General features: G+C 35.6%; 1 protein-coding gene across 1 annotated transcript in view; it reads left to right on the top strand.

Annotated features, from left to right (window-relative positions):
• The window catches only part of LOC128232568 (piwi-like protein 1), a 32,818-nt gene extending 20,564 nt beyond the window's left edge, over positions 1-12,254 (top strand). The window contains exons 10-19 of the mRNA XM_052946211.1: positions 204-321; positions 908-1,025; positions 1,482-1,669; positions 2,175-2,326; positions 2,705-2,829; positions 3,217-3,391; positions 4,088-4,244; positions 4,900-5,025; positions 7,087-7,234; positions 7,968-12,254. Coding sequence (XP_052802171.1) covers positions 204-321; positions 908-1,025; positions 1,482-1,669; positions 2,175-2,326; positions 2,705-2,829; positions 3,217-3,391; positions 4,088-4,244; positions 4,900-5,025; positions 7,087-7,234; positions 7,968-8,084 — 1,424 coding nt within the window. The 3' untranslated portion in view covers positions 8,085-12,254. The remainder of the gene's footprint in view (positions 1-203; positions 322-907; positions 1,026-1,481; positions 1,670-2,174; positions 2,327-2,704; positions 2,830-3,216; positions 3,392-4,087; positions 4,245-4,899; positions 5,026-7,086; positions 7,235-7,967) is intronic.

The raw sequence follows: 12,254 nt of genomic DNA, 5'->3' as shown, positions 1-12,254 counted from the left end.
TCAACCATAAAATTACTTGGGAACCACTTACTTCTAAGCCATGCAGCAACTCACTTAATTACCACTGACTTTTGATCATTTTAATCAGGTGAGCGATATAGGGCTTTTTTGGCCTGCTTATTTTTATAATATTTTTTATTGAAAATAGAAGTTTTCTCAATGAATTGTATGGTAAACAATATCTTATTGCCAATGGTTTGCAGGCTTGTCTGATGATGCACGCAGTGACTTTAGAGTGATGAAGGATGTAGCTCAGTACACGAGAATAGACCCTACACAGCGAGTACGAACACTAGAGAGCTTCATGAGGCAGCTCAACAGGTATGGAAAGTAGCAGTGGAGAAAGAAAGATAATAATCCACAAGCCAGACTTTATAAACATATAACAAAACATAATTTTTTTAACAAGCCTTGGATTGATTTGGGCTTGTGCTTAGATTGCTGTTAAGAGCTGTACTTGAAAGAGCATTGTTATAACTATATACAGCTTAACCACTGTTGGATGGCTGCTCAACATATATGCAATGGTATACAAACTGTTTTCTGCTGCTGGCTAGAGTGCTTAATTTGACATGTTGCTTGTTTGAAATTAGGAAATATACTTGTATTGAAAAGATTTGTGAAAATTAAATTAAATCATGTTACTATTATTGAACGAATGTGCACATCACGAAATGAAATCACAAAATGTCTCCACTATGCATTTTCACCTGTATCTGCCTTTATACATGTTAATGTCTGGTACCAATAAAACAACAACAGCCCTTGTTGGAATATATGACTTGTGGTTTTGCTGCAGTGTTTTAAACAGTCGGGTATGTAAACAACTATCTGAGTAAGTTATGCAACTTCCTGTAGCTTCCTTTAATACATTGTTTAGCTAATAAACAGGTCTGCCATCTTTCAGTAACCAAACAGTAACTTCATTCCTAGGATCCTGGAACCTGAGGCCGTCAGAGTCTGTCATGACCCTGCAGGGCCGGGTCTTGCCAAAGGAGGAAATAAGACAGCCAGAAGGAAATGTGGTGAGTACGGTACAAGAGATAAGGAGACACGATTTCCTTGAGTTGTGTTATTAGCTAATTTTTGAAGATGGAAGTAAAAGTATTATGATAGCATTGTCATCAGTGGGGTGCAAAAAATCTTGGAGACAGTTTTACAAATTGGTTATCATGTTGCAAGAGGCAGTATGCATATGATTGGCAAGGTCTATAACTCTGGTTTTAATATTTGTCAAGTTAGGACAAAAATCAATTCAGTGAACAAAGCATGTATGGTGTGTAGCAGAACAATTTGTTTTTAGCATAAAATAGTACTACTCATATAAAACATAAAGTAAAACCATTAGTGATGTTGTGTAGCGTGTATAGCTTAAAGACCACATTGTTTCTTATCTTCTGATCAGATATCAGTACAACTGTTTGTTCTCAAAGTGAAATGGTTGAAAATTGAAAAAGTTACATTATTGTCCTGTTTCGCAGCTGAAGTATGACCAAGAACGGGCAGACTGGAGTCAGGACATGCGAGGAAAGAGCATGATTACTTCAGTCGATATGATCGACTGGTTGGTCGTTTTCACACAGCGGACAAGAAACCAGACCCAGGAGTTTGTGCAGACTCTGTCCCGCGTGGGCCCACCAATGGGCATGAGAATTAACAATCCCATTCCGTATGTTCCCAATTTGTTTTAAGTCCTATGTTAAAAATAAGTCCTGTGGGTGCCTCTCTAAATAAAGAATAAAACAAAATGTATACCTGGTTGGAATTTGGTCAACGATTTGACATATAGAATTGTATCTCTCATAATGACAGACTTTTGCTGGGCAAAAAATTCATTACAAGCCGATAAAATCTCAAATAAATTTTGCAGACACTAGACACTAATGGCTTCACATTGAGATCATAGAATAACTAGCACCTACTACACCTAAACTATTTGGTTTCTGTATCATACAATTTAGTCACAGGTTCCATGAACTATAAAATGTACTAGGCTCAAATAAAAAATGTGTGCTAATTCAGACATTCGATGAATCCATCTATGTAGCTGTTAAATTTTAATAAAAGTTGCTCCTAGATGCAAAAGATAAAATGTACATTAACTTAACACAAAAGAAGTTAAAGTTAAGTGACAGTGATAAGCCCTGTATTATAAACATGTATATATATTTAAGGATTGAACTTCACGATGATCGGAACAATAGCTATCTCCAGGGCATCAAGGATAATCTAAATGGTAGAATACAGATGGTTTTGATCATTACCCCTACAAACAAGAAGGACAGATATGACGCCATCAAAAAACTATGCTGTGTCGATCATCCAGGTAAAGATTTCATGTCAGTGTAAAAGCTGCATCATTTTTAAATGGTTGCTTAGAAACTGTTCATTTTGACTCCACTATTTCAAGGGGGGTGGGGAACGAAAAGGTTGTATCGCCTCCTTTTTAATGTCATTTAGAACCATGTTATGTGTATTCAATGCTTTTTGATTAACACATATTAATTGCACTGTTTTAGAGAGTCATTTTGATCTGACACCAAATATTTCCTGAATCAATAAAATGATCAGCTTTAAAAAGAAAAAAATGGAATGCGGAAAACTTCCTTTTTTTAGGCCTGATTTCTATGATGCACATGTTTACTCATGCTATTATATTTAGTATATTGGATCATTTGTTCTGATGCTACCCTTTTTTCTTCAGTTCCTAGCCAAGTGGTGGTAGCACGTACTCTGAACAAGAAACAGATGATGATGTCGGTAGCAACAAAGGTGGCTATACAGATGAACTGTAAGATGGGTGGCCGGGTTTGGGCCCTGCACATCCCGGTAAGTCATTTAACTAGAGAAGAACACTGGAGATTAAATACCAAAGCCTGCATTTTGGAGTGTTCATGTTATGTACTTTTCTCTTTCTCAAGCTGTTTTCTGCATGATTTTAATGCAGTTAAGGCTAATGTCTATCATATATAGGTATCAGAGAAATGTTTTGGTGGTTTTTGACTGAAGTGTTCTGACCAAATACTAAAGCAACCATATAATACACTTGAACAAATATTTTTCTTACAGCTTGTGAGACTTTTATTCAGGTCTCACATAGATGTTTGGTTTATAATATGCATTACTCGGTTAATCTGCTCTACTTGTTAAGACAAAAAACAGAAACCATGCAAAGACAGTTACATGTTTTACCTGACATTAAATATTTCCCCACAGATGAGCGGCCTGATGGTTGTTGGTCTAGACACGTACCATGATTCGGCCAAGAAGGGTCAGTCGGTTGGCGGGTTTATTGCGAGTATGAATCAAGATCTCACACGCTACTTCAGTCGATGTACGTTCCAGGAGAGGCATCAGGAAATGGTTGATAAACTCACTCCTTGCTTTGGAGGTATGTAAGGGCTTTATGTGTTGCTTGTCAAGGGACAATTTTCACTGATGTCTTAAGTCTTTAGCTTTGATCCTGGACTCCCAATTCAAAGGTTATGTATCTTCTTTCATTTAGCTAAATTATTTGTTTATACTTTATGTAAAAGTAGGTATATAATGGCAATTTGTAATACATTTTCTTCAAATAATGAGAAAATGAGAATATTATGAAAATATATATAAAAAACAAAATATTGAGCTTAGCTTAATCCTGTAAAAAGGAACTAAGGTCTTTTTGGGGAATCAAGATTTTTAGGTGAAAGTTGAACTTTCGTAATTTCAAAGTGTCCTCATTTAGTTACATATTTTTGAGATTTGAACTTTATCCAGAATTAAAAATGAACAAAAAGTTGGGAAAAAATAGAAAATTAATGTGTTGCCATTTGTGACGTTTATACAGATTTAATGTTATGTTAGTAACTCAATCTCCGACTGAAACATATCCCAGGTGTTTACTGTAATCATTTATTTATAAAAGTTGTCCTTCTAATGCATATAATGCACACATTTAATATCTCACTGTTACAACACATAACATGTCTTTATTGATAAGATTTGAGCCTAAACTAGCGTTAACACATGTACCATTACTCTTATTTTGGGATTTTATTTTGTAACAACAACACTACTCTTATAATTGTAATTTTACTGCAATCAGCTGCCCTGAAAAAGTACCATGAGGTGAATGGCAGGCTCCCTGAGCGCATCATCGTGTATCGGGATGGTGTTGGGGATGGACAGCTGGAGGCTGTGAAAGAACATGAGATTCCGCAGATGATGGAGGCTTTCACACTGGCTGCGGGTACGAATTACAAGTAAGTATGCCGGTGTACCCAATATTTAAGGAAAGAGACCACAGCCCATTTACAGGAGAAATACATTGAAATATGCCCATTCCTGTGGAAATATTCACATATATCTTGAATCTGAGTTTAACAGTAAGGCTCAGAAAACTGGATTCTTAAATGTTTAATATCTATAATATGATAAATTTGATTTTACCTCATTATAGAACAGAATTGTACATATACAGCAATATTTACCTGCTTGTCGTAAGTCGTTATGGGCCCTGGTTTTTTCTATTCTTGCTGATTAAACTACAACCTTAAAAGTCTACCTAGAGAATGAGACATCAATATGATTATACTATTGATTTCAAGATAATGAGAGCAGTGCATACTTGGTTATTTCTAAATTGTAATTCCCAATTTTAGTAAAAAATGACACATTATACATTCCAATTTAAAGGACTCTAATTTCCATAATGGTGGCAAAAAGAAAACACATTTTTATCATGAATCTTAGGAACCATTTTTTACCTAGAGGCGATTTTCAACGGTAGTCTCGTTCAGTTGAATACAGCTCCATCGTGGAGCCTCCATGGTACAAAGCACTTTCAGGATTTTATGAATCAGCCTAACATTTTCAATACACATGTATGTTTATGTACAAATATTTTTCTTCTTGCAGACCAGGGGTTGCCTTTATTGTGGTCAAGAAGCGTATCAACTCAAGATTCTTTGCCAAGCATGGTCAAAACCTGGTCAACCCCGCCCCTGGGACCGTAATAGACAACACCGTCACTAAACCGGACTGGTAGGACATTCATTTTTAATTGATGGGATATTACAGATGTAATATTACTTCTTTCGAAGATGCTTCTATTTGTTGAACATGTTTAAAGATGCTCTCTTACTCCCAAATAAGATTTACCAGAATTATTAATATTGTTTTAATATTCCAAAAAGGATGAATAAATGTCTAAAACAATGATTCTTATGAAGAATATCGAGTTGAATTTGAAAGAAATAAGAATAACACACGGTATTTCTACCTTATAAAACTATAGAAGACCACAGTAAATATTTTAGCATTCACTAATCATTTAATATTTTTCGCTTTCTGCTATTAAATACATGGTTACAATCTTGTTATCAGTAATTAATATTTTCCATAAATGCATTATTTAGGAAATAGTTGAAGGTTTATCAGTCAAAATTTATGTTTGTTATACATGTGTATGTATTGATTTTGAATAAGAGTGTCACTTTAAAAAGTATATAATTTTTTTAGAATACTTATTATGCCCCCCTTCAAAGAAGAGGGATGTATTGCTTTGCACATGTCGGTGTGTCGGTCGGTCTGTCGGTGGGTCGGTCTGTCGGTCGGTCAGTAGACCAAAGCTTGTCTGAGTGCTAACTCAAAAATACCTTGAAGGATGGTCACCAAACTTAACCTGAAGATAGGGCATGACCAGTAGATGACCAATCTTGATTTTAGAGGTCATTGGGTCAAAAGTCAATATCACAGTGACTTTAAACGGTAAAAGGATTTTAAAGGTTGTCCGAGTGACTAATAAACAATTGATAGACCTATGGTCAACAAACTTCACATTGAGGCTGGGCCTGACCAGTAGATGACCCCTATTGATTTTAGGGATCATCGGGTCAAGGTCACAGTGACCTTGAATGATAAAAGGTTGTCCGATTGGTTGTTTGGCAATGCCTGCACCCATGGCCCTCAATCTTCACTTTGAGGTTTGGTCTGACCAGTAGATGACCCCTATTGATTTTGGGGTTCATCGGGCCAAAGGTCAAGGTCACATTGACCTTGAATGATAAAAAGTTGTCCAAGTCATAACTCAAAAATGCCTTTACCAATGGCCCTCAAACTTGACTTGGAGGTTCGGCCTGACAAGTAGATGAACCCTATTGATTTTAGGGGATCGGGCCAAACGTCAAGGTCACATTGACATTGAATGATAAAAGGTTGTCCGAGTGATAACTCAACAATTCCTGCACCCATGGCCCTAAAAGTTGACTTGAAGGTTGGGTGTGATCAGTAGATGCCCCTGATTTTGGGGTCATCAGGTCAAACATCAAGGTTACAGTGACCTTGAAAGCAAACTTGACAATTCCTGGACCTATGGTCATCAAACTTGACAGGAAGGTAGGGCCTGACCAGTAATGACCCCTGTTGATGTTGGGTTTCATCGGGTCAAAGGTCAAGGTCACAGTGACCTTTAACACAAAAAAGGTAACAAAGCTTCTCCCAGTGATACAAAATGTATCTCAACAAAGCCTAGTCCTATGATCATCAAACATGACAAGGGGGTTGGGCCTGACCTGTAGATGACCCCTTTTAATTTAAGGGGTCATAAGGTCAAGGTCACAGTGACCTTGAATGCAAAAAGCTTGTCTGTGTGATAACTTGACACTGCCTGCACCCATGGCACTAAAACTTGACTTGGAGGTCCATGCATATTTCATCAAATTGGCCAAATAATCCTGACAAAATGGCGCTGGGGGGGGGGGGGGGGGGGGGGGGGGGGGGGGCGGGCATAATGTTTGACAAACATCTCTTGTTATTCATATTATTTATTATTTAGACATGATGCAGGCTAAAGGATAAGTCATTATGATATCCTATTTTTACTATCAAATAACATGTACGGTATGTTGCATATTGAAAAGATATAGTGAGTACGGTACATAATCGGTGCTAAACTGAATAAACTTTATCTGGCATAGAAGAGATCAAATCATTTTGATCTGCCAGAAATGTAAACAAGTTGGGTATCTTGTCATTTTTGTAGTGTTGTGGTAAGAAATGAATTTATATTTCCCTGTTATCTATCACATACCACATATATTGTAGGTTCGATTTCTTCCTGGTGTCACAGTCCGTGAGGCAAGGAACGGTGACTCCAACTCACTACAACGTGATAAAAGACACAATCGGAATGAAGGCGGACCACTTCCAAAGGCTTTCATATAAACTCTGTCACCTTTACTATAACTGGCCCGTAAGCATTTCTCTTCATGTTTTGTTAAGTTAAAAACATTTTTTTAATTTAAGATTGTGAAACAACTCACAAGTTAGTACAATATTATTTTATTTGCTCTCATTAGCATGGAATATTTTGGGAGAAAATAGTCTTCTGCTGTGGAGTATTAAGGGTAAACCAAAAAACCTGAAGGAAACCACTTGTTTGGGGTGACCACAAATCAAACTAAAATGATGCCAGTCCAAGCATCAGTCGGTTAAAGATGCACTCTTACTCCCAGATAAGATTTATCACAATTGATAATATTGTTTTAATATTCAAAAAAGGATGAACAAATGTCCAAAACAATGGTTCTTATGAAGGATACCGAGTTTAATTTGAAAGAAATGAGCATAAAACACGGTATTTTTACCTTATGAGTCTATAGTAGATCACAGTAAATCTTTTAGCATTCACCAATCATTTAATATTTTTGCGCTTTCTGCTATTAAATACACGGTTATAATCTTGTTATCAGTAATTAATATTTTCTACAAATGCATTATTTAGTAAGTAGTTAAAGGTTTATCAGTCAAAGTCGATGTTTGTTATACTTGTGTATGTACTGATTTTGAATGAGAGAGTCACTTTAAAAAGTGAGTGTGTTTACTTTGCACTAACAGGGCAACTCAAACGTCTTGTAGATACAAATAGATGTTTGTGGGGTGATCTTGCCTATTGAATGTGATAGCTTTTAATGTTCGTCTTACAGGGCACCATCCGAGTACCAGCCCCATGCCAGTATGCTCACAAGCTGGCCTTTCTTGTGGGACAGAGCATCCATAGGGACCCAGCAGTTGAGTTGTCTGACAAGCTGTTTTTCCTATAGGCTCTGGAGAAAAGTTTCATAATGGATTCTAGACTCTGGAGAAAAGTTTTATAGTGGATCTCAAGGTGCAGTGGCAATCAATATTACAGGACATTTCAGGGATGACCTCAGAATGTGCAGCTATGCAAACAGCAATATTCTCAGGGTTTAACAATTTGTTGAATTGTGTTATTTAAGTGTTGTTTTGTTTAGAAGCCAATTGTATTACAATTCTCTCCCTTTGTGTTTGCATGCTTTGAAGTGTTTTGATATGAAAAAATGATGAAAGCAAGGGGGGGGGGGGTCAATGAGGGTTATAAGGTGGAACTGCAATTATCTTAAATATGTATACATTTCGCAAATGGAAAAACAAAAACATACAGAAAAAATATTTCTTCAGTTTTGAATTCATTTTGATACTGGCTTAATTTTAAGAAGCAAAATAACGGAATTAAAATAATTTTTGAAAAAAAAATTCCTTCTATGTTTATAACAAGTGATATCAGGAATTAACATTATTTATATTTCGTACATTACCTATGTTGATTAATATTTGATGAAATCATGTTAAATATTTTTTTAAATGTAATACCATTATATACCTGCTGTTTAGACTGTTTATTTTACGGATAATATTTCTATTTATCTATTTATAAATCAGTTTATTATGCCCCCCTTCGAAGAAGAGGGGTATATTGCTTTGCACATGTCTGTCGGTCGGTCAGTTGGTCGGTCAATCCGTCAGTAGACCAAAGCTTGTCTGAGTGATAACTCAACAATTCCTTGACATATGGTCATCAAATTTGACATGAAGGTTGGACCTGACCAGTAGATGACCCCTATTGATTTTAGAGCTCATCGGGTCAAAGGTCAAGGTCACAGTGACCTTTAATGGATGAAAGGATTTTAAAGCTTGTCCGAGTGATAACTCAACAATGCCTAGACCCATGGTCATCAAACTTGATATGTAAGTTGGGCCTGACCAGTAGATGACCCCTATTGTTTTTTTTGGGTTATCGGTCAAAGGTCAAGGTCACAGTGACCTTGAATGGTAAAAGGTTGTCCGAGTGATAACTTGACAATGCCTGCACTCATGGCCCTCATACTTGACTTGGAGGTTGGGACTGGCCAGTAGATGGCCCCTTTTGATTTTAGGGGTCATTGGGCCAAAGTTCAAGGTCGCAGTGACCTTGAATGATAAAAGGTTGTCTAATGATAACTCAACAATGCCTGCAGCCATGACCCTCAAACTTGACTTGGAGGTTGGGCCTGACCAGTAGATGACCCCTATTGATTTTAGAGGGCAAAGGTCAAGTCACAGTGACCTTGAAAGCAAACTCGACAATACCTCGACCTATGGTCATCAAACTTGACATGAAGGGTTGGGCTTGACCAGTAGATGACCCCTATCGACTTTGGGGGTCATTGGGCCAAGGTCAAGGTCACAATAACCTATAACTCAGAAAAGTTTACAAATCTTCTCCCAGTGATATCTCAACAATGCATGAACCTATGATCATCAAACTTGACATGGATGTTGGGCTTGACCAGAAGATGACTCTTATTGATTTAAGGAGTCATTGGGTCAAAGGTCAAGGTCACAGTGACCTTAAATGGTAAAAGGTTGTCCGAGTAATAACTCGCCAATGCCTGCACCCATGGCCCTCAAACTTGACTTTGAGTTGTATCTGACCTGTAGGTGACCCCTTATGATTTTAGGGGTCATCGGGTCAAAGGTCAAGGTCACAGTGACTTTGATAAAAAAAGCTTGTCTGTGTTATAACTTGACAATGCCTGCACCCATGGCCACTTCACATTTAGGTTTTTGGTGACCAGCTGATGACTCCTATGGACTTTGAGGTCATAGAGTCAAAGGTCATGGTCATTACACACTCTATCCTCACACTTGAATGGTCATAATCTTAAAACTGCCTTAACGGCAACCGACATCAGTGACAAATCAGCTGTCATATCGGTCCATGCATATTTCATTCGATTGTCCATATAATCGTGACAACATGGCGCTTAGGGGGAGCATAATGTTTGACAAACATCTCTTGTTTATTAATGCATTTATTTGCTCACTAATATATGCAATACAAATACTGTCATATTAGTCAGGTACAGTTACTCTGTTTTCCTTGTACTGTATCTATTACATGTAAACGTATAAGACTACTCATAACTAAACCATTTCTCAACTACATATTTATATAGCATTAACACACTTTAGAAATGATATTTTTTACATATGTTTAAATGTTTTGTCCTAGGTCTAGTGTGTTGTCATGGAGATCAGAAATCTAGTTGCTGTATTGGATAAATTACCCTTTTTTCTTCCATCAATGTTAGAGTACCGTACATTGAACTTCATTTGTATGACTATGCAAACATTTTCATTGAAAGGTGTTATTTTCTTGTTATGATACTGCAAATTTCATGTACATTGTTGTGTGTGTCACAGACAGCAGAACCAAATTTTTCTGTTATTTGTAAATGTCTTTTTTATAAAATTTATAAGAAATACATTCATGTATTTTGTTGTTATTATGGATTTTAGATGTTTATGCAAAAAGTTGTTGTGATTTTTTTGAAAAAAAAGCAAGTATGAGAACTTTCGGTTTGAAGAAATTTTAATATTTTGTAGTTTCTGTTTAAAGATGAGGGCTGGATTTTATATAAGGAATACTTAATCAAAATACAGTCACTGCACGGCGTTTTACCCCATTCATTTAAAATTGTTGAATAAACTGTAAAGCATTCTCAGATTGAACATGTCTGAGCTGAAATGATAACATTTGAATGAAAATCAAAAAATTTATCATGAAAAAACACCTTGTCCCTACAGTATTTTAACCACATGTATTTGTTGTTACTTTATTTACTCTGTCTTAAATGACATTCTCAGGAATAGTTGTAGACATATCGACAATTGCACTTTGAAACTGTGTATTATGTTTTTATTCTTACCAAACAGTGCCTTCTTGGTTGTGGATTTTTTTCTTACAGCTACGCATTTTTGTCAAACAATTTTTATTCATGTTTTATGTGTTAGATTTTTTATCTGTAATTATATTTTATAATTTAATACTCTTTACAGTGATTTATATAGACTTATCAGTGAAATAAAAATGATATTTCACAATTTTAAACAGTAAAAAAAGAAGGTATTTTTCACTGTTATGAAATTGTAGTAAATATTTCGCTTTTGGCTATTCCAGCTGTGAAATATTATATTAATATTTATTTATACCTGTATGATAATAAGAAATGCTCTGTACCGTTGTTCAGTATTATAAACAAGGTAGAAATCTCATTTTCAATTTATCATCTTCAATGTGTAACATAAAATGTACACATGCATAACATTCAATTATTAGAATGCATTGTCTGCAGTTTAAGCAGTGTTATTCCATTTAAACATACACCCCTAACAAGGAAGGCAAAACAAAGAAATTCTGAAGGGGGTGGTTTGATTTTTGATTCTTAAAGTTTAAAAGAACTTCTAGAGGGTAAACTGGCCAAGTTTTAAAGTGCCTTCCTGTGGTCGGTTGTATGTTTAAATAAAATAGTATTAAGTATTTATGCAGAGCCAATTGATTTTTCCAATTTTCAGAATGAATTCATGAATCAAGTGTTTGTGTAATTTTACTGCTCTTGGCTAGCTTTCCTGGCTGCTATTTTTCATCTACTTATTTGCATGAGTCTTTGAGTTTGTATATTTAAGTAAAGAATATCTCATTAAAATTTTATGGATTGGTTATCTCTTCATTTGAAAAAAAATATTATAAAGGATTTACCCCACTTTGAAGTTTTAAAAGAACAGTTGATCTGTATAAGCGATATAAATATTGCTAAGGTATAATAATTGTTGGCATGTTAAACACATGTTGAAGAGTAAACTACACGTTAAAGAGTATACTAAAATTAATGAAAAACATATTTTCCCCTAAATTTTTGTTGTCAAATACTAGCTTGTCCAACTTTTAAGTATTAAAAGTTGTATGACTTGTTCCTATCTATGCTTCTGGATATTAATTACAGCCATTTAATTTTGGGGTTGTTTTAATTTTGTTTCTGGAGTGCTTGCAATATTTTTCATGTTTTACAGTTTGGTTATTCATCCTGATATATTTGATCTTAGATGTTAATGTTTGCTAAATTGTTAGAATATATTTTAGTCGACTATAA

The sequence above is a fragment of the Mya arenaria genome, chromosome 4 (assembly GCF_026914265.1).
Source record: "Mya arenaria isolate MELC-2E11 chromosome 4, ASM2691426v1".
Lineage (NCBI taxonomy): Eukaryota > Metazoa > Mollusca > Bivalvia > Myida > Myidae > Mya > Mya arenaria.
Note: the sequence above shows the minus strand (reverse complement) of the source record. Positions and strands in the feature narration are given on the sequence as shown.